Below are 22,575 nucleotides of genomic sequence, written 5' to 3'. Positions count from 1 at the left end.
TGCAAGTCAAAGCCGGTGCACAGCCATCGACTTTAGACAAGTTCAGCAAAACATTTATTAGTTTACACAGAGAGGCTCTACTGAAGAAACGCGTTGAGGGCGTGAAGGGCGTCGGCACGGATACGATCCACCTCGGCGATCTCAGCCTCGTCGTCCTCGTCTTTGCCCGCCACCAGCTGACGGCTCGGGGCACGAACTTCGGCCGGATCGGTCTTCAGATCGGCTGTGAGGCCTTTTGCTTCCTCTTGAGAGCGGGCAATGAGGGTTTCCTTGTCTTGGATAAGTTGCTTGGTCTCCCTAACCCTCTCTTCAAGGTTCTCCAGCTCCTTGCGCAGGGTCTCGAGTTCGGCACTATTGGCAGAAGTGTCGGTTTTGGCGTCTAAAGCGGCCTTCTTCTCGTTGAGCCGTTGACACTTGTCGGCAATATCGGCTCTCAACGGGAGCTGGGCGCGACGAAGGGTAATTCTTTGACGAGCCGACTGTACCCTTGACCTGAAGACCGATAGAGTCACAGCTGGCCAAAGCTTAACCTGCAGTGTCACCGTGAGATGGGGCTGGATGTCTTCGAGGATGCCCTTGACTGCCTCGGGGTTTTCGACCAGAGTCTCAACGGAGGAGGAGAGCAAAGCTTTGAGACGCTGGAGTGGACCGTGGACCGTGCTAGGGCTTGGCTCTTCACCTGCCTTAGAAATAGCTGGCTCGATGGATTCAGGGTCGAACGTCAGTAAGCTTGAAAGATCACAACCCTGACAGACGAACAAGAGCAGTTTTAGTATACAACAAAGAAAAGAGTGGAGCCGGGAGAGTGGAGTGTACCTCTCCCAAAGCAGGAGGAGCAGCCGATGTTGTGATAATCGGCTTTTCGGTGGACTTGGCTAGGGTAGCCACTTGGTCAGCCACGCTCGTCGAGGTGGCTAGGTCTAGCGTGGCGGATGGCATCAGTACCTCTTCAACGTCCCCGCTAGAAGTCTCATTAGTCTGCACAAGAAATGGTGAGTCGATCCAAGTAGCAATGGAACGGCATGAAAGATGAACTGGTGAGGCAATTACGTTTGAAACCTCCTGGCTTGGCGAGGAAACTCGTGGGTCTTTGCGAGCCCTTTTGACGCATCGACGCTTCACGCGTGATCCTGTTGTGGTCGGAGCTTGGGGAGCAACAGGCTCGGGAGTCGACCCTTTCCCGAAGCCGACGCCGGCGAGTCCGTCCGACTCGCGTGGTGGATCTCCTGAGTTGCCCGGGTTTGAGTCCCTTTGGCTAGACCGTGCCTCCCCGCCGGAATTCTCTTCGGTGGAAGTCCGTATAAAGAAGTTCAAGCATGTCGCGAAGGACTCGGGAGGACAGATAAATTTGGTCAAAGCACGAGTCGCCTTACATGCAAGCTTTCTTGGGCGGGAGCTTTGCGCTTCGGTGGTCTTTCCGACGTGCCTACTTTCCTCACGGCCTTCCTCGCTGGGATTGAGGCTCGGGGGGCAACTGGCTCCGAGGATGCTATACTCTTGGGAGCCGATTTCGGTGAAATCGGCTGGCTTTGCGTTATGACCTTCTTCAGGGGCGGCGAGCTCTGGCAGAAGAGAACCACCGGGGCTGGCGGAAGGAATTTGAAGGGGGAGCCATCGGCTTGCATGGGCTCTGGGCCATCTTGTTGCTGCCAATAGATGAGAGCCAGGTTACAGATAATCATCATGAGCCATTGCAAGAAATCTAGGTGTAATGGTACCTGGGGTGCAGGAACGTCATATTCGGCATCAAGTTGCTTCAGCAACGGTCCTAGAGCTCTTCCGAAGGCGTGTGTCTTCCACATGGACCACCAAGTCTCGAAGCCATCGGTAGTGATGGTGAAGCAGAGGTTGTGAGGAATTGGAACGGCCAGAGCGTCAAAGAAGGTATAGCACCTTTGGCCGGTAAGGATGTCGCGCAGCTCGGCTACGCTTGCCGTCGGTGGTGGAGAAAGAAGTGTGGGGGCACTTGCCCAAGACCAAGCCGCCGGGCTACTACCACCGGTTGGTAAGACTCATAACCGAGGCTTGATGATCCTGTTTGAGGTACTCATGCCAACTCGGGAGAAAGCAAGGACGGATCATGATAGAGTACAAGTGTCGGGTGCCGGCGTCATCGGCGAAGTCGTCTAACCGGAAGGATACTCGGATTCTCAAAGTTCTCCGATTCAAGTATAAGGAAAGAACAGGGGGTTGCCCAAGCCTTGGAAGAAAATCTTGAACCACTCGCCGCTTCCTTAGGGATCACCTGCTCGCTCGGGAGGCTATACAGAGCTTGGCCATAGCCGGTGCATCGGATCTCCTTCCCATTAGCATCCGGGAAGGTGCAGGTGGCCAAAGGTGGGAAGTTTGGGATCCGGGCCCGAAAGTACGACCGAGCCCATAACCGAATAAACCACCGTGGGCCTCCCGTTTTAACCGTCTTTTGGGAGAACAGCTTGACGGACATCGGCTGAAGAGATCGATAGACTTCTCCAAGGAACAAGCTTGCCAAGGCCAAGTTGAGTGCCTTTGGCGAGTTCATAGGCCAGGGAAAGGTAATTCTTGGTTGGGGCGAGTGAAGGACCACAGAATATGAAATGCTCCAGCCGTGAAGTTCAAGAAGGTCGTGTGCTCTCTCTCCGTCACGGGCCTTTGGTTTTCATGTAATGCCTGAGGTAGGCGCCCCAGCTTGTACACTCTGTTTTAGAGGAAAGGGTGAAAGGGACCTTTGGCAACTTAAAGGCAGAGGGGCTTGAAGATGCAATGTCCAGGCCTGTGATCATGGCCACGTCCAGCAGGGTTGGTGTCATGGGGCCATGGCCGAACATGAAGCAATTCAAGTGCATCAGACCAAAAGTAGCCGATGGTTTTCGAATGTTCTCATTCTTTTCAAGAGGAGACAATGATAATGATAAAGCATCGGCTATCCCTATCGTTTCCCGTGTGGCGTAATGAGTTTTAGACACTCTCATCGTACCATGCCACCCAACCTTCGTGGGGATTAGGCCGGGCTCTCGGTGCGGTCGGCCCGGGTGGTCGGATCTAGATTCTGGTTCACAAAGGGGATTCTATTGGCCTCGCATGAGATTAAGTGAGCGGGACTCTCGGAAGAACGGGGGCCAAGACACATAGAATTTGGGAGAGAAGGATGCGGCAGCAGGATGTCTGAAACCTAGATTAATAATGGAACAGGGCATTAATTCAGGTGTTTGCTGTTTAATCCTAACATTGATTCGAATGGCGAAGAGGCGGTTGAGGATTACCTTCAGACCGGAGACCATGGTGTTGGCATGGGGTGATTCCGCCATTTGATGCGCTGTGGAGTTGGGTCGGCGCGGTTGAGATCTGAGGTTCGGGCGATTTGGGGATCTGAGTTGCTTTCTCAGGCGGAGGTCGCAGGTTACCGTTTGGAGGGGCAATTAGGTTGGCCTTACTCGTGTTTTATGGTAGAAGCCGATGTGATGCCATCGGCTCTTTTGGGGATTGTGTGACTTTGACTATCGGCAAAGGTAACTGGAAACACTTCTTTATTAATCAGAAGGTTTTTTACAATGAAGAGCCGATTGCTCAAGGGAGGAAGAACAAAAGAAGAGCCGATTGCTCGGGAACTACTGACCCTGCGCTACTAATCTTCGCTGGCCTCGTCGTCGGCATCGTAGCTATCAAATCTTGCAGAGAAGTCGATAAGGCAAGGCACCATGATGAAGGATGCTGTGACAGTTCTGCTCTGCCACGATTTGACACGGCGAAGAAAGGGAAAACAGAGTGATTTTGGAATTGTCATTTCCAAAACCAGGGGGGCATGTGTTATCACCAGAATTTGACCGGATCAGAGGTGGGCCGCGATTAAGATGGGCTTGGAGAATATACCTGGAAGAAATACATGAATCGGCCTTGTATACGAAGTTTGGGCTAGTTTTGCCCGTGTATCTGTAAATATAGTAGGATACGTGTCGGTAGATAGAATTTGGCTCGTGCACGGTTGGGATTATTCCCACGTTAGAAAGTCTACGGACTATAAATATGTATCTAGGGTTTCGAAATAAACAACAATCACGTTCATCACAAACCAATCTAGGCGCATCGCCAGCCCTTGTTTCGAGGGTTTCTTCCGGTAAGCATCATGTCGCCTAGATCGCATCTTGCGATCTAGGCGATAACGTTTATTCGTTGTTCATGCGTTGCTCGTGCTGAAGCCTTGTTGATGGCGAGCAACGTAGTTATCATAGATGTGTTAGGGTTAGTATTGTTCCGTCGTGTTACATGCTTTCGTCCATGCAACCCCTAGACGTCTAGCCGCCCTTACGCCTATCTTAGGTGTAAGGGCGGCACCTCGCTTGATCATTATTTAGTAGATCCGATCCGTTATGATTGCTCCTTGTTATTCAAGGATTAGTTTAATATCCGCATAGTTAGGCCTTGCAAACGGGTTGAAGGATCCAGAGTAGCACGTAGGGTGTAGTTTGCTAGCCCTAGATGAGATGTTCCGGGATCAACTTCACGTTGGTTTTTAGGCCTTATCTAGGGTCGGTTTATTATCACCGTGCGTGGCTGCCGGGCTCAATCACGTGTAGGATGTTCCGATTATGTGGTGAAAACCCTAAATCGTCGTAGGTCGTTTTAGCTTTATATTGATCGTAGCAGGACCACCATGTGATCGTATACCTCATACGGATCATGGGTGGATCGGCTCCTTGAGCCGATTCACGAGACAACCCGAGAGCCGATCGAGGCTCGTATTTAATGTTTACGTGTATGCCATGCAGGAAACTAAGCGAAGCAAATCCATCACCTTCCTGACCAGGTATAGGTCAGGTGGCACGCCCTTGCACCAGCATCGGACGTGCGTGCCGAGTCTTTGCGGGCCGTCGCTCGAGGGACCAGGGCCAGCCGCAGTCCTGGGAGCCTCCCGGCTCTACTGTGTTGCCCGTCGCTGCTCGCCGGTGGGTTTCTGACCGCAACAGGTTCAGAGAAAAAAAATGTCAGGGCATCAAATCACAAAGTTCAACAATCTAATGTAGTTGTACTAGATTACTGGGACATATACAACATAAAAAGGAGGTCAATTAGTACATTTGTGGATAGATCTGCCATATCTGGTACTAGTAGTAGTACTTACCAAGGGAGCAGAACAAAAGTTCGGTCATTTGTGTAGCACTGTCCCGTGCACGGTGTTAAAGCTGTTGTCACGGCATGTACTTTGGAAGCTGGGAATGCATTAACTTGACACTGGATCTACAGGTAAGCAATGCCACTCCTGTTATTCGACCAACAAGCAGCCGTATTATTGCACATGGTACAAGACTACTACAAAAATAACTCAAATTTACACATGCCAGTTCGGCCCCTGTGGTATTACAGCTAGTCTATGAAGTACTGTATAACATGGCGGGGTGCAGCAACACAGCAGTAACTAACTTGTTTCTAGCACTACCAGAAGATGAACCGAGTAATGTAATCGCCGTATCATTTCAGGATAGTATAACAGGATGAAAGATCACGGCGATGTAGCAGAAGTCTTCAACTGGGTAAACAGGGTGAACTGACCAACAATCATGCATCTTCCGTCAGTTCCAGCAGGAAGGAAAGCGGTGATCTAGCAGAAGAAATCAACTGCGCCGGGAAGAACTGAGAATTTGGTTGGAAGGAAGCCAAAATGCTCCCCATCAGACTGCACGAAGATGTCACCATTAGCCACCACCTCTGCTACTTCAATTGATTGAACCCTGCAATAGCAATGTTGTTGTTGGTTAGTTGAAGACATCTAGGGGAAATTCTGGATTAGACTATGCTGGTTGTGCTTTGGAAAGGCTTCAGAAATCAGGACCACAATGGTAGTGTTTTGAATTTTCAGACCTAACCAAATACAGTTGGGGAGGAACCAACTGAGCTTTAAAAAAAAAAAAAAAAAAACTGGACCTCTGTCAAATTATAGCTAGTGCTAATCAGGAATGATAAGAAATACCCGTGCAACCGATCAACATTAAAATAAACTAGGAGATCGACCTGCATGTTGAACTGCCTTCCTTGGGAGCAAGGTAACCTCTGTCAAATTATAGCTAGTGCTAATCAGGAATGATAAGAAATACCCGTGCAACCGATCAACATTAAAATAAACTAGGAGATCGACCTGCATGTTGAACTGCCTTCCTTGGGAGCAAGGTAAGACAATACGCATTATGAAGTATCTTTGTGTGTTTTCCATTTACGGAAGGCAGATTTTATTCGAGTTCACAGAATCATTTTAGTACTGCACTTCAACTTCAGTCTCAAGTGCAAGAACCTTAACAAAAGTCAAGGTTGTGTTTACCTCATTGATGACACGCCGTTCACAGTTAAATGTGTGCCTCCATACAGCCTATGTAGCTTAAGAAGAAAATCGTACCACTTGAAATTTTGTAGAATAACAACCTGTAGAACGCCATACAAATTACTACAAGCACAGCATTTACTCAACATTGTAAAATCAAATTTGACTGTCTTAGGCACCTCAAGGTCACCGCTAAAAGGATCAGCTGTTGGAGTTATCTTCATGCCACCACCAAAGTACTTGGCATTTCCTACGCATAGAGCAGTGACTTTATCAACTGTTTGCCACTCTCCACCATTTACCTATTATATGTGTCACCAAATTGCAGAGATTCAGAATTACAGTGGGAAGAAAAAAAGCGTGTAGATGCAACTCTCCTCGAAGGAAAACTTAGGTTAAAGCTAACCTTTATTCTCATATCTCGATTATTATGTCCCCAAAAGCCTCTCAGAGCTCCAATAACATAACATAAGTTGCCAAATCTCTTGTACATAGACGCAAAATAACCTGCCTTGGCACTCCTGTAGACGTAGAATTTTTTATATTTCCAAACTATCCATTGAATTTCATGTTTCAAATGATCGCTATCCGCTTACAGATGGATATCAGCAACATTAACAAAGAAATGGGGGTCTCCACTTAGACCTTCCATCATGCCTATGTCTAGTTTTGATTTAACTCCTGCAGAAATGGTTTACCTGTGAGTCTCAGATTTCAAACATACAAGTCCACGGGTACATAAGTATCTGATCATAGTCTTGGTTTCAGAAATGTTACTCCCTCCGCCCAAAAAAGGATGTCCAAGATTTCTCTAAATTCGTGTATAAACACATCCAAATTTAGACAAATCTGCGACATCCTTTTTGGGTGGAGGGAGTATAAAAACAGCTAAGTTTTATTGAAATGTTAAGTTGGAGTGGTTAGAATTTTCTCATTTGGTACAGCTATCAGCATATCGTATTAGTTTAATCAGGTTGCTGTACCCCGCATACTTCACTTGATAATAGGGAAAGAATGAACGAAGATGCTATATGAGGATAAAGTAGCACGAAAGAAACCTCTGACAATTCGATCAATCGCTTGACGGGGATCATTTGACCTGGTATAACAATCCAATGAAAACAGGGGTTACCAAACCACAATGACATATGTAGATCATACAAGAAAGAAAACAAAATTACCAGCCAAATGTCCTAGCAAAATCTGATCCAGTTCCAAGTGGAATGAGCTGCCACAGAAAAACAAGGCGCTTCACTACCAAATAAATTCCAGTGAGTAAAAACCACAACTCAAAGCACTGTTATAGTTCGGTCTCAAAAGAATAAACAGGTAATCTTGCTTTTTATTATCGCGAAGCAACAAGATATGCTACTCACACCAAGTGCCGTTAAATGGTCAGGCCCTCGATCAAGAGCGCGGACTGGGCTGCCTTTCCAAAAGAATCCGTTCACCACCTGCACATGTTTCCAATGTCAATTGCAGGAAATGCTAACTAATTTTGTGCCAATATCATACCAACACGCCACACACAAATACCTCATGAAGGGTCCCATCTCCGCCGACAGCAATCACAGCATCAGCCCCATCCTTTATAGCCTAAGACACGCACATAACTGCCGGTGTTCACAAACAACGGGAAACCCATACCGGGAAAATTAACAGGTGATGATTGAATTCGGTGTGAAGCCGGGCACACACCTCCCTCGTGACATCTATGGCGTCGGACGGGCCCGAAGTGATGCACTCACAAATCTGATCACCGGATACCAGCATAGGGACAAAGCAAAACATTCTGTGAGATCACCGAATCACCTCGGATCTGAGCCCAAACGCCAATTTAAAAAAATCAGTTCCTGAGTGGCGTGATCTACGGCGATCTCAGAGCTCACAGGGGGCTTACGTTGCATTGGTCAGCGAGGCGGGTGCGGAGTTGGGGGAGCAGCTGCGTCCACTGCTTGCCCGTGCGGCCATTGGCGCCTGCACGGAGGGATGTTCAGAGCTGGGATGGCTAGTGAGCATGGCTGGGGTGGAGGGGGGAGGTTGCATCAGGAGCGTACCGGAGGGGTTGACGACGAAGACGAAGTCGCGGCGGCGGCGGGAGGAGGCCGTGGAGGCGGAATTGTCGGACGCGAGGCTGACCGCGCCCAACTGGGAGTGGCTGCGGGAGGCGCGCGGCCGGATCAGCGCCGGCCTCGGCGCCGCCGGCGAGGCCATGACGTCGCTGTTGCTTATCGCGATTTGACTGTGTAGAGTGTAGACACTAGACACACACGCACTGGACGAAAAGGTGTACACGGAGCTGAAAGGCGCCGCTTAATGCATTACGCTTCCCAACGACAAAGCATTATCCACGTCAAAATAAAATTTAAGAAACGACAAAGCATCATTTGTCGAAATTTGGATGCATCTACGTATTTTCTAGATGCATCCAAAATAGACAAGTTTCATGGGATGAGGAAGTATTAATTTGTGATAGGAAATAAAAAGTTCGGAGGGGTTTGGAATTCAGGGTAAAATAACATTGCAAAAAACTGCGACATACCTAAATGCTGCCCACAAACTAAATATGCTCTACACAAGTTCCTCAGATTTGTTTTAACTTGATGGAATGACTCGCTCGAATATCTACTCTGAGATAAAGTTTCCTCAATTCGGTTGGCAATAGTGCATGTAAAACTACCAACTATGTCGATCTGCAGCATCACATTCCAATGACATGCGAACAGTTTTGCTTACACGATGCATGAGAAAACATACTCCACTAGCAGACTTGGCAGCTTATGGCACTAGGAGTACAATGTTTATTATCCAAATCAAAATGAGCAAAGTGAATTTGGATAGTTAGATGAGCGAGACAGGCTATGGCACAATTGGCAGAAGCAGCCCTCCAAAGAGAATCACCACACAGGTAAATGCATCAGCTACATAAGACATCACGATACATATGTTTCAACGCAGACTTCAGATTTTTGCTGTGGGAAGAAGGAAGCAAATGTGCTAAAGTGTACACACAAATAAATTAGCACATCTGCCACTAGCAGGTTTTGCAAAATTTGAACCCCGATCGGCAAGGGTATATGACTTACATCTATACTGCGCAGCTTGATGTGCCACCTACATCTATACTCATCCAAAGCAACAATCAATAAATATATCGCCTCAAGGGCTGCATGCCACAGGGAAAAATCGCACCGCTGCTGTATCTTTCGTTCTGCTTCATGATACAAGATGCACCCTCTTGCCCTCCAGGTTGAATTTCCTGCTTCCTTGTAGCTTGAAAATGCAAAAAAATGAAATTAAATCACACATAAACTACGACAAAGATTAGCTTTAGGGCTCCTTTGATTCATAGGGTAGGAAAAGCATAGGATTGGGATGTCATGCCTATTTGAATCTTATGGGAAAATGAAGTGTGTTTGATTGTAGCAAAGGAATTTTTCATGAGGTATGACCTAATTTTTTTTCCTGTAGGATTTACACTACAAGATTCCTATTGGATTAGTTCCTATAGGATATGTTCCATTGAATCAAACAACTTGTATAAAAAATTTCCCATATGATCCAAATCCTACATAATTCCGATACAAATCCTATGAATCAAAGGAGCCCTTAAATAGAAGTGCTTCCAAAGGGGGTTAAGATTAATCTACAATCTCAATACGGTTAGGGTGCAAAAATACTCTTGGAGCTATAGAAGAAGAGATTGGGTGGGCCCTTAGTTCCTATTTACAACTAGTTAGGATAGCTGGCTGCCTAGAGTGCTGATCTGCACCTAGGCTCAAGAAAACTATAAAGCAACAGGGCAACACACAATAAGCCCATATCTGCCAAATGAAAAGGTGAAGCGGTGCATACCTTCGTCTTCAGGAAGGTTAGAGCTTCGCGTCTACAGGAGAAGTCGGAAAATATAGTTGATTGTGCTTCGACAGCTTCCTTCAGCTCCTTCAGTTTCATGGATTGAGATGGTGCCTGGAAATAATAACAACCAATAAACATCATGGTCACGAGAGCACACCTGAAGCTTCAGTGTCTCACACAAAGAGAAGATAAGAGATTGTACCTGACGAAGTATTTTTTTGCAAAGTTTCTTAAATTTGATTCTAGGTTTAGCATCCACAGGAACATCTTTCACTGCTGTCTGCTGAATTTCTTTTATTTCAGCATCACTACCAGATCCTTCCTCGTCTTCATCCTCTTCCAATTCTGATAATTCAGACTGGGTAGAATTTTCATCATCACTATCACCAAGAGATTTTTTGTTCCCTTTCCAACGGTGGCCAGCAATTTTAATTGGCAGGTCCTTGATGCCAAGACCCTGCTTTCCAGATGTAGCTTTGTCCTGTAACAATTCCATTTGTAAATAATGGATATATTGGAAATGTTCTTTACATCTATTTGACGGCAATTAGATCAGATGAATTCCATAATCATGCAAAGTTTCATCCGCGGAAACCAAAAGAGATTCAAGACTTCAAGCTAGAATGTATAAACAGAATCTTTATAAAAAAATGATTAGCAAAGGTGTTTTAAGGCAGTTGAAGAGCCTCTTATGGACTGTGCATACCAACCTGGACAAGGTTGTATAGATTTTCTTGATCGTCTTCCCCAAACATCTGGCGGGCATTAGGATCTTTTTGTGTGGACGATTTCTTCTTGCGAGATTTTGCTCCTAAAAAGCCTCCTGATACATATCCGAACTTGTGCCCCCACCAGTTCACATCTTCAGCTTGGGATACTAAACCAGCATAAAGTTGAAACAGAAAGTTAATAAACCTGAATAAGGTTTTTAGTGCGCATCATAGGAAACTTTAGTAATATGGAAAAAACTTTAGCACTGTCAAAATTAATTTCAACAAAAATTCATGTTCTGTTAAGAACCAGAACATAAGCTCAGATGCTGGGTCAGATAGACTTTATTTCCAACCAAGTTATCAACATATAATCAGCAAAGCTCATACCAATTAGGTGATAATTGAATTGTATTCAGTGTGCACAACATTCTAAATGTTTCAGTGTTCTGCATTTGTTCCAAGCATGGCAGTACAAACCAACTGATCGAACTTCTATTTTCCTTTCGAAAACACCACAATTGTCAATCACCAGACCCAAACTAGTGAACGCGTTCTAGCATATAGAGTGTTATTTTATAACATTTAGAAACTGCTCTTGCCACAACCACTTTAATTCTAACTTCCAATATTTAAGAACCTCAAAACAAGTACATGATGTGACAATAGCTAATGAAATACAATCTCGCTCAGCAAGAAAGTAAAACCACACATGCAAATGAATTGCCAACCTGCAGTCTGACACATGATGATATCAGTCTCTTCCACGCCTGACGGTTGAACTTCCTGATCTACCTCACAATCACTTTCATTTTTTCGAACCTGTGGCAAAACAGAATATTACAATCTCAAAAGATACTACAGGTTAGCCACGCGGTACACACTCTGGAGTAGGAAACAAATGCTCGTCAACGCAGTATATTTGCCTGATAGAATAGCAACATGCAAGAAAAGAATCACTCACAAGTATGCCTTGAAGATCAATTGCTGAATAACCCTTCACACTTTTCCCCCTCTCTCGTTTCTTGTATCTGTAGGAAATAATGGTATGATGAGAAGAAAAGATAAATCAAGAAATATAAGGGCTGAAATTAGGGGTCACAGACTAACCTTCCTTGAGGCCGGGTAACTTTGGCGACTTCATCCTTTGCAGGTTTTTCTTTCTTAGGTGTACTGTCAGGCGAACTGATTACATCCTCAACCTCTGTAAAAAATAATAAACAAGATTAAACGACAACTGGCAAATTATTAGATAATAAAGAGTAAAAGTACATGCACACTTTTCACTCTACCTTTTTTATCAGGATTAGAAGATTGCTGTCAGCACGGAGAGGAGCGATTACCAAATGACAAGAAGAAGATAACATAATGAGACATTTGAATCTTCATTCATTCATACATACAAGGAGCTAGTAAAGAATTGCTACACGCCATACCACTTTCAGTTTCTTTAGTATATCATCAAATTGGGTGGTATCGTATGCCCATTTGTTCTGAGCAGTGTCTACACCAACACCTGCATATGAGAACAGACTCAGATTTCAGCGACCTGAGGCTAATCAGAAAAGGATGCTTCTTTGCCCACCAAAAGGATGAATCATGCAGTAGCTCTAGAAGAAGTAAGCATACCTAGTGTGTCCTGCTTTTGCTTCACTCTAACATGCCCCTTTATGCCTTGCTTGTCTTTCCCAAGGCCTTCACCTTCTTCCCATCCCTAACACACCAGAAGAAATATGCTGATCACCGAGAGATCAGTAAAATAGATCAATTGTAAATTAATGTATGTACTCGGATAGAATCACTTGACGAGAAGAGCATCTGACTATAATAACAAGAGTGAACCAAATTATCCGTATGCCGTAAGTGGGTTGAGTCAAAACTCAAAACATGTATGTCCAGACAGATTCACCTTTTCTACCATTTTGATGGAGCAATCCTAGAGCGGTATATTAAATTTCTGTATCTATAAACGTCAGTTGCTAGTTACACAAACAGTCTTGACGAGAGCCACTCCTATCAAAACCAGCCTATATACATGCTGATGATACGCAACCTAAACGAATTGTTCGATGTTAAGCTGCTATATCTAGTTTAGCTTGTCACTCCAGACAAATCAACACAAATAAGCTCCCCAAATATCGGAACTAGCCTACACATGCTGGTATTCAACCTGAATGAATTGATCAATGTTGAGTAGCTACATCTAGTTTACCTTGTCACGCCAGACATATCGAAGTAAAATGAACTCCGCATTTTCTACCGAAGTTTTCCACGAGGAGATGATCGGGCCAGGGATCGCGTACCATTTGCTTCATGAGGCGGAAGGCGGCGGACTGGCGCGCGACCCCGACGTAGCATGTTGGTGCCTCCGGCGCGGCCATGGCGCCTGCACTGCGCGGTTCGTCGCGGCCTTCGCCGCCGCCGGTAAGTTTGGGTGGGAGTGGTGTTTGCCGGGTCCGGACGGAGGAGAGAGAGGAAACCCTAAGAATGCGCGGTGGAGGGGCTTTGAACCGGTGCGTTTTGCCTGGAGATTCGGGATCGGGTTGGTGCGGTTTGACCGACCGACGTTCGTTCGTTGTGCGACGTGCGGACCCGTCTGGGCTTCGAATTAGCGTTGATGGGCTTTCTACAGCCCAATGATGTTGTTTGGGCCCTTATTCTTCTGATTATGTTAATTAGCATCTGGTTCTGAAAACAGCATCAAAGTGGCTGTAGTTTAGTGGTGAGAATTCCACGTTGTGGCCGTGGAGACCTGGGCTCGAATCCCAGCAGCCACACTTTAAATTTTTGCCTATCTATCTATGAGCACGCATCCATGCTAGGGATGGCACCCGCAGAGTATGGGTACGGGTAGAGTCATCCCATACCCATACCCATCACTTTCATTCTTACCCATCATCCGTACCCATACCCGTCAACGGGTACAAATTTTTCCCATACCCATCACCCGGCAGGGTAAATGGGTACCCGCGGGTAAAAATACCCGCGCTTACAACACATCAGATTGATCTAAAAAATATGACAAGAGGTGAAGCGCTCGTAAATAGGGGTCTAATCTTCACTAACCTACCAGGAATTGTGAGACCGGAAAGCGTGGGGTTCAGCCTAGCAACACGAAGGCATGATTAGGGGGAAATTGAGTAGTTTAGAATATTAGGATGGCCCACTTGTCAAATTTTGATGGGTACATGGGTATGCGGGTATGTGTTCTACGATCCCATACCCGTACCCACACTACCCGATGGGTATAATATTTTTCCCATTTACAAACCCATGGGTAATATTTTGTCCCATACCCGTACTCCTATTGGGTTTTTACCCGGCGGGTATGCGGGTCATGGGTACCCATTGCCATCCCTAATCCATGCAGCTGGTGGTATCTCCATATTACAAGTTTCATCTTGTCGCCAAATAAGACTTGCTCGTCGTACTACCTGGCTTAACGATCTTCATGCTATGCTGGTCAAGTGCGTGGGTACGCTCTGATCCAAAACTCCAGTCCAATCGCAGTCTCTCTCACGGCTCTATCCTCATAGCAGCGGGTGCGACATATTATTTGCTCACACCGCTAGGTAAAAAGCGTGCATCATGCAGGAGAAACGTGGAGACCCTCCAGCAGTGACCTCCACAACCGGACTCTCAGACTAGCAGCAACGGGTGCCTAGCACCCAAGAAATCAGGCAGGTACGTGGTATGAATGCCACGCATTGCAAGTCCAAATCAGCCCAGAAGCAGATCAGTTGCCATGGAAAAACGGATTTGGCCATGGGGATTTGCCACGTGGTAGTGTTTCCACCTTTAGTAAAAATGATGTTATTCCCCACAATTTCATATCGACCAGTATATATAAAGTAGAAATCTCAATGTGTGTTCCTTTAGTTTGTGATATTGGTAGGCGGTAAGTAAAATAGACAATGGGGCAAACGATTTCAGCAAATGGACATGGGAGAAACAATGGTGGATTGTATCCTCTATCTTGAAAAGAAACATCATTTTTTTACATCCATTCCATTTTACTTTGCCATATTATCTTTTGTATGCAAAACCTTTGTATTAAGGAATCAATGAATTTTTAATGTTTAGTGGGATCTTTTATCTTTACCTTCCATCACTATCTTATAGCAAAACAATTATGCCCATTCATTAGGACTTAGTACATCGATTTTACTGGAAAAATACCTAAGGTAGTTAACTTCCATACAAAATTATCAGGTCCAGCAATCTTTGCCACAAATGTAGCAAGCGATCTATTTATCTAAAACCTAGTTTTGAATGCACTTTAGACAGGGCATGGTGTTTTGGCCCATAGGTGTAGATGCACCTATTATGAAAAATGTATTTTAAATTTATTTCAAAATGTTTACAAATTTAGAAATAAAATCCTGAGTGTGCATCCTCACATTTTATGTTAGCTCACAAAAGTTTGGCATGAAAAAACATTTTGTATGCACTATGTAAAAAAGCCAAAAGATGTCGCATTAAAAGCTTTTTTGGAGCATCGAAAATTGTTTTTTACACTGGTCACAAAAAGTAATATTTTCCTGTGAAACTTCGTGCGCGAACATAGAATGTCTGGATGTACACCCTGATATTTTTTCAATTTTTTTAGACATTTTGAAATATAATTTTAAATAATGGGTGCATCTACACCTATGAGCCAAAGAGGATTTCCCCTTTAGACAACACAAACATCTTGCTAGGGTTTTGTTACTAAGATAAAAAAAAATGTACCAACTCTTGCTACATTTCTTTCCAAAAATATTACTGCTAGCAACTCAATGCCAAGACCACCCTTATCTTTCGGTCTATAAATGATATTCTATTATGTTAATCGGTATTTCCTATTCTTTTCTTTATTTTGCAAAGAAAGAAACTAGATATTTAAAAGTCTAGTATTTTTCTTTCACCTTGGGTATCTCTAGAAAAACGACATAAACATAGTCATGCTAGTTAGAACGAAATTTATCGGAACAGACCAAAAGCATGCCTAGTAAATTGATCACATTCGCCGTCTCTTTCCTTTTGAACATCCGTTTGCGGTCTCTTCCACGATCCTATCGACGCCATTATTGCGAGATATTATTTGCCTACAGATAGCATTTGGCTAAAAGCGCATATATATACACAGGAGAAACGTGTAGACCCTCCAACACCAACAGTGACCTCCACTCCACACCGGCCGGCGCTAGCTCACTCACAGTGGCAAGAATAACAGGTGCCACGCACCCAGGAAATAAGGTCAGCTACGTGGTACGCATGCGACGGATTGCGAGTCCAAATCAGCCAAAAGGCGATCGATCGATCAACGCGAGTTTGACCAGGATGATGAATGGATTATCTGCATGACTGACTGCATGCGTTACGTGCCTACCTAGAAGGCTAGGATTAGTTATCCCGGAGCCGCTGTCAAGGTACGTGTCGCCGGCTCCGGCGATACGCGGCGCGGCAGCCCCATTATGCACGGCTAGCTTAGTTAGAGCTGTTAGTGATGGGCTGACGGCGCACTCGTCGCGCGCCATGGATCTAAAGCGATCGCAGTTCACGTCACCAAAATTATCTATCGTGTCGTGTGTACCGATCGGCAGGTGGCGAAAAGGGAGTGGGGGAATTAGCACGAGACGTGTGACACCACTGATGAAGATATTTTCTGCGATGGTCATTGGTTCCATTCCATGAGATTAGCGAGCGGATCAGAAATGCAGCTGGGAAGTCTGAAGAAATGGGAGAGTGTTGTCGTCGGCAAGTGGAACGGTGTAGTGGGGCGGCCACCGGTAACAACCGATCGCCGGGCAAACGCGTACGAACCCGCTGTGCTTACACGTACCACCGGGCACCGGCCCGTTTCACTAGTAGAAAATCTCTCATCTATCTAAGCCTTTAGTACCGGTTCCTTTACGAACCGGTACGAAAAGAGTTATTAATACCGGTTCCAGGGGTGGGACATCTATACCGGTTCGTTATGGCCCTTTAATACCGGTTCGTGTTACGAACCGGTATGAAGGGTTCTGCCGATTTCCAGGCTGAGGTGGGGCCGTGGCTACACCTTTAGTACCGGTTCATCTAAGGAACCGATACTAAAGGGTCCCCCCCTATATCAGCGCGCGCCACCCCGCCCGAGCCCCTGCATCTCATTCTCCAATTCTCCTTCTCCCTCACATTTCCAAATATTTTGCACCTCTCACACTCCAATAATCTTTATTTGTCTTCACCATTTTAACAAGATTAACGGCATACATCTATCCAAGGGTTAGCAATATCATCCTTCCTTCCGGCGTTTCTAATTTAGCTCATTTATTTGGTAGTTTTAACTCGTACTATTTTGTAGTGCAAGCAAGGTGTTCGATGAAATGCCTAAGTTAGTGATTTTATTTTTTATATGCAATTTGAGCTGAAATTATGGTATGTTTTGTAGGTTTTAATTAGTATCATCCCCGTCCTTACCGCCGTCGATCGCCAGCATCGTCCCCTAGCTCAAAGACCCTTCACGTCCACCTGCTGGAGAACGGTTTCATGCCCAGCTATAATTGTTGGACCAAGCACGGAGAAAGAGGGGTTATATTGGAAGACAACGAAGAAGAAGAGGATAGTGACAACTATCCCTTATTCACTGAAGACGATGATAGTAGAATGGGGGAAGACGAAGCTGAAGAAGAGCCCATTTTCGATGAGCCGATTTTTGATGACCCGGATGACGATTTGGGTCGGGCCATTCTTGATGCGAAGATGAACTGCGGAAATGAAAAGGAGAGGTTGAAGTTGGAGAAAATGTTAGAGGATCACAACAAACTGGTGTACCCAAATTGCGAAAATGGTCGAGAAAAAGCTGGGTACCACGCTGGAATTGTCTGCAGTGGAAGGCGAGAGAATGGTACTTCCGACAAGGGATTTGAAAAGTTGCTGAAAATAATAAAGAAGATGCTTCCAGGGGAGAACGTGTTGCCCTCTAGCACGTACGAAGCAAAGAAGGTTGTCTCGCCCTCTAGGATTAGAGGTGCGGAAGATACATGCATGCATCAATGATCGCATCCTCTACCGCGGGGAGTACGAGAATTTGTATGCATGCCCGGTATGTAGTGCATTGAGGTATAAGATCGGGCGAGATGACCCCGGCGATGTTGAGGGCGAGTCCACCCCCGGGAAGAGGGTTCTGCGAAGGTGATGTGGTATGCTCCTATAATACCACGGTTGAAACGTTTGTTCCGGAACAAAGAGCATGCCAAGTTGTTGCGATGGCACAAAGAGGACCGTAAGAAAGATGTGATGCTCGAGACACCCCGCCGACGGGTCGCGGTGGAGAAAAATCGACGAGAGAGTTCAAGTCATTTTCGGATGACGCAAGGAACTTAAGATTTGGTCTAAGTACGGATGGCTTTAATCCTTTCGGGAGCGAGCTCCAGTCATAGCACACTGGCCGGTGACTCTATGTATCTATAACCTTCCTTCTTGGTTGTGCATGAAGCGGAAGTTCATTATGATGTCGGTGCTCATCCGGGGCCCGAAGCAACCCGGCAACGACATTGATGTGTACACGAGGCCATTGGTTGAAGAACTTTTAGAGTTGTGGCGTGACGAAGGTGTACCTGTGTGTGATGAGCACGAACAAAAGGAATTTAACCTACGAGCGTTGTTATTTGTAACCATCAATGATTGGCCTGCTCTTGGTAACATTTCAGGGCAGTCAATCAAGGGATACAATGCATGCACACACTGTTTAGGTGAGACTGACAGTAATTATTTGGGAAACAAGAATGTGTCCGTGGGGCATCGCCGATTTCTTCCAAAACAACATCACGTAAGAAAGAGAGGAAAGCATTTCGGAGGTGAGGCAGATAACCGAACGAAGCCTACCCGCCCTACTGGGGAAGTTATATATGATATGGTCAAGGATTTAAAAGTGATCTTTGGAAAGGGTCCCGGCGGACAATGCGTTCCGCATGATGTTGACGGACACGTACCCATGTGGAAGAAGAAGTCGATATTTTGGGACCTACCCTACTTGGAAATTCTTAGAGGTTCACTCTGCAATCGACGTGATGCACGTGATGAAAAATATTTGCGTGAACCTCGCTAAACTTCTTGGGCGTGTATGGGAAGACAAAAGATACACCGGATGCACGGCGGGACCAGCAAAGTATCCACGAAGGAAACAACCTGAATCCGGAGAAGTATCAAGGTCCCGCCGGCTACGCTCTTACCAAAGAGGAGAAGGAGATTTTTTGAAGTCCTGAGTAGCATCAAGGTCCCGTCTGGCTTCTCGTCGAATATAAAGGGAATAATAAACATGTCGGAGAAAAAGTTTCAAAACCTAAAGTCTCATGACTGCCACGTGATTATGACATAATTTCCGGTTGCATTGAGGGGGCTTCTGCCGGAAAATGTTCGAGCACCCATTGTGAAGCTATGTGCGTTCCTCAATGCAATTTCTCAGAAGGTGATCAATCCACTTACACTACAAAATTTACAGAAGGATGTGGTCCAATGTCTAGTCAGCTTCGAGTTGGTGTTCCCACCATCCTTCTTCAATATTATGACACATCTCCTAGTTCACACTGGTCGAAGAGATTGGCGTTCTCGGTCCTGTATTTCTACACAACATGTTCCCCTTTGAGAGATTCATGGGAGTCTTAAAGAAGTACGTTCATAACCGTGCTAGGCCGAGAAGGAAGCATCTCCAAGGGCTATGGAACGAGAGGAGGTCATTGAGTTTTGTGTTGACTTTATTTCGACCTTAAGCCGATCGGTGTTCCTGAATCGCGCTATGAGGGGAGGCTGCATGGAAAAGGCACGCTAGGAAAGAAATCGGCAACGGGTATGGACGGACATTCTTTCACTCAAGCACACTACACGGTTCTACATAATTCCATCTTGGTGGCTCCGTACAAAGAGGAACACAAGGATATCTTACGCTCTAAATACCCGGAGCAACGTGAAGATTGGATTGATGGAGAACACATGAAGACTTTCGGCGGTTGGTTGCAAACACGTCTCATGAATGTCACCCAGATGACGAGCAGCTGTACTTGTTGGCCAAGCAACCATCTTCTACTATATCGACTTTTCAAGGGTACGAGATTAATGGGAACACATTTTACACTTTCGCCCAAGACAAAAAGAGCACCAACCAAAACAGTGGTGTCCACTTTGATGCAGAAGATGGCAATGGGAACAAGGTCACATATTATGGGTACATAGAGGAGATATGGGAACTTGACTATGGACCTAATTTCAAGGTCCCTTTGTTCCGGTGCAAATGGTTCAACCTGAAAGACGGGGTACGGGTAGACCCCGATGCGGAATGACTACGGTGGATTTCAAGAATCTAGGGTACGACACCGAACCATTCGTCCTAGCCGGTGAAATGGCTCGGGTTTTTTATGTGAAGGATATGTCTAGCAAACCGAAAAAAAGAAAAGAAAGGCAAGAGGACACATCATACGATGAGCCAAAGCGGCACATAGTTCTTTCGGGAAAAAGAAACATCGTGGGAGTAGAGGACAAGACGGACATGTCGAGAAGATTATAATAAGTTTGATGATATTCCACCCTTCAAGGTAAAAATTGACCCAAGCATCATCTTAAACAATGAAGATTGTCCATGGTTGCATCGCGAGTAAGAAGAAAGGGAAACGAGACGAAGAAAACTCGGAAGACTAGCTAGCTACATATAGGGATCATAACTTGTGTATCTCAATATGGAAATCACTTTTGTGCAATGATGTTACTCGTATGTAAGATATTAACAATGGAGATGGTTGGCTTGTTTTACTAGTTAAGTAGCTTTCACGGGCTTGCGGGAAAAAATTCCGAGGCGGAACTTCCGAATATGCCATATATAGGGCATGTGCACCAAGGGCATATTCGAGAAGTTCCGCCACGGGAGATTTCCCAACCCTTTCCCCAACATTGTTAGAGGAGATGAAGTCTTTCACGGGCTTGCAGGGAAATTTTTCCGAGACGGAACTTCCGAAGATGCCATACGGCGTGTGCACCAAGGGCATCTTCGACAAGTTCCGCCACAGGAGATTTCCCAACCCTTTCCCCAACATTTTTAGAGGAAATGGAGTCTTTCACGGGCTTGCAGGGAAATTTTTCCGAGGCGGAACTTCCGAAGATGCCATAGGGCGTGTGCACCAAGGGCATCTTCGACAAGTTCCGCCACGGGAGATTTCCCAACCCTTTCCCCAACATTTTTAGAGGAGATGGAGTCTTTCGCGGGCTTGCAGGGATATTTTTCCGAGGCGGAACTTCCGAAGATACCATAGGGCGTGTGCACCAAGGGCATCTTCGACAAGTTCCGCCACGGGAGATTTCCCAACCCTTTCCTTCATCCATGGGGATGAAACTCTCCATCCATGTTGGCTTGTTGAGCTTCTTGCCATGACGTATCGATGCTCCTTTTATAGGCACGGTGCCGCTTCTACTTTGTCTTCTTCCTCCGACAGGGCGTCGTGCGCTACATGCTTTATCTCATCGAGCAGGGCGTCCTTATCCTGCCGACAGCTTTAGTACCGGTTGCACCCACCAGCCGGTACTAAAGGTTACTGATACACCTCCGGCGTATCGATAATTTCTTATGTTCCATGCCATATTATTGATGATACCTACATGTTTTATGCACACTTTATGTCATATTCGTGCGTTTTCTGGAACTAACCTATTAACAAGATGCCGAAGTGCCGCTGTCTTGTTTTCTGCTGTTTTTGGTTTCGGAAATCCTAGTAACGAAATATTCTCGGAATCGGACGAAATCAAGACCCAAGTTCCTATTTTTCCCGGAACCATCCAGAACACCCGAGAGCCGCCGGAGGGAAGCCTGGGGGCCCCACACCACACCCGGCGCGGCCGGAAGGGGGCCGCGCCGCCCTATGGTGTGGGCCCCCGGGCCCCCTCCGAGGCTGCCCTTCCGCCTATTTAAAGCCTCCGTCGAGAAAACCCCGATACGAAAAACCACGATACGGAAAACCTTCCGGAGCCGCCGCCATCGCGAAGCCAAGATCCGGGGACAGGAGTCTCCGTTCGGCACCCTGCCCGAGCGGGGAAGTGCCCCCGGAAGGCTTCTCCATCGACACCGCTGCCATCTCCACCACCATCTTCATCACCGCTGCTGCTCCCATGAGGAGGAGTAGTTCTCCATCGAGGCTCGGGGCTGTACCGGTAGCTATGTGGTTCATCTCTCTCCTATGTGCTTCAATACAATAATCTCATGAGCTGCCTTACATGATTGAGATTCATATGATGATGCTTGTAATCTAGATGTCACTATGCTAGTCAAGTGAGTTTTACTTATGTGATCTCCGGAGACTCCTTGTCCCACGTGTGTAAAGGTGACGAGTGTGTGCACCGTGTGGGTCTCTTAGGCTATATTTCACGGAATACTTACTCACGATTATGAATGGCGTAGTGAAGTGCTTATTTATATCTCTTTATGATTGCAATGTGTTTTGTATCACAATTTATCTATGTGCTACTCTAGTGATGTTATTAAAGTAGTTTATTCCTCCTGCACGGTGTAATGGTGACGAGTGTGTGCATCCGTGTTAGTACTTGGCGTATGCTATGATCATGATCTCTTGTAGATTGTGAAGTTAACTATTGCTATGATAGTATTGATATGATCTATTCCTCCTACGTGGCGTGAAGGTGACGGTGTGCATGCTTTGTGTTAGTACTTGGTTTAGTCGTGTTGATCTTTCTTGCACTCTAAGGTTATTTAAATAT

General features: G+C 45.8%; 2 protein-coding genes and 1 non-coding gene across 3 annotated transcripts; 1 reads left to right on the top strand and 2 right to left on the bottom strand.

The window, feature by feature from the left end:
- Nucleotides 1-5,072: 5,072 nt before the first annotated feature.
- On the bottom strand, nt 5,073-8,503 carry LOC124695070 (sphingoid long-chain bases kinase 2, mitochondrial-like). The gene is made up of 12 exons (XM_047227960.1): nt 8,347-8,503; nt 8,190-8,266; nt 7,988-8,041; nt 7,826-7,885; nt 7,666-7,743; nt 7,471-7,517; nt 7,348-7,388; nt 6,886-6,970; nt 6,696-6,810; nt 6,469-6,591; nt 6,290-6,390; nt 5,073-5,705 (listed from the first exon to the last, which is right to left on the bottom strand). The coding sequence occupies exons 1-12, from the start codon at nt 8,501-8,503 to the stop codon at nt 5,576-5,578; spliced, it is 1,068 nt and encodes a 355-aa protein (XP_047083916.1). The 3' UTR covers nt 5,073-5,575.
- A 677-nt stretch (nt 8,504-9,180) lies between these two features.
- Nucleotides 9,181-13,296, bottom strand: LOC124695068 (G-patch domain-containing protein 1-like). Its single transcript, XM_047227959.1, has 11 exons — nt 13,161-13,296; nt 12,487-12,571; nt 12,294-12,373; nt 12,150-12,174; nt 11,968-12,061; nt 11,822-11,888; nt 11,589-11,679; nt 10,858-11,024; nt 10,350-10,628; nt 10,145-10,258; nt 9,181-9,562 (listed from the first exon to the last, which is right to left on the bottom strand). The coding sequence occupies exons 1-11, from the start codon at nt 13,236-13,238 to the stop codon at nt 9,506-9,508; spliced, it is 1,137 nt and encodes a 378-aa protein (XP_047083915.1). The 5' UTR covers nt 13,239-13,296; the 3' UTR covers nt 9,181-9,505.
- Nucleotides 13,297-13,562: 266 nt separating this feature from the next.
- Nucleotides 13,563-13,634, top strand: TRNAH-GUG. The gene has a single exon. It is a non-coding gene; the product is annotated as a tRNA-His (tRNA).
- Nucleotides 13,635-22,575: the final 8,941 nt, after the last annotated feature.

Source organism: Lolium rigidum, chromosome 3 (genome assembly GCF_022539505.1).
Source record: "Lolium rigidum isolate FL_2022 chromosome 3, APGP_CSIRO_Lrig_0.1, whole genome shotgun sequence".
NCBI lineage: Eukaryota > Viridiplantae > Streptophyta > Magnoliopsida > Poales > Poaceae > Lolium > Lolium rigidum.
Note: the sequence above shows the minus strand (reverse complement) of the source record. Positions and strands in the feature narration are given on the sequence as shown.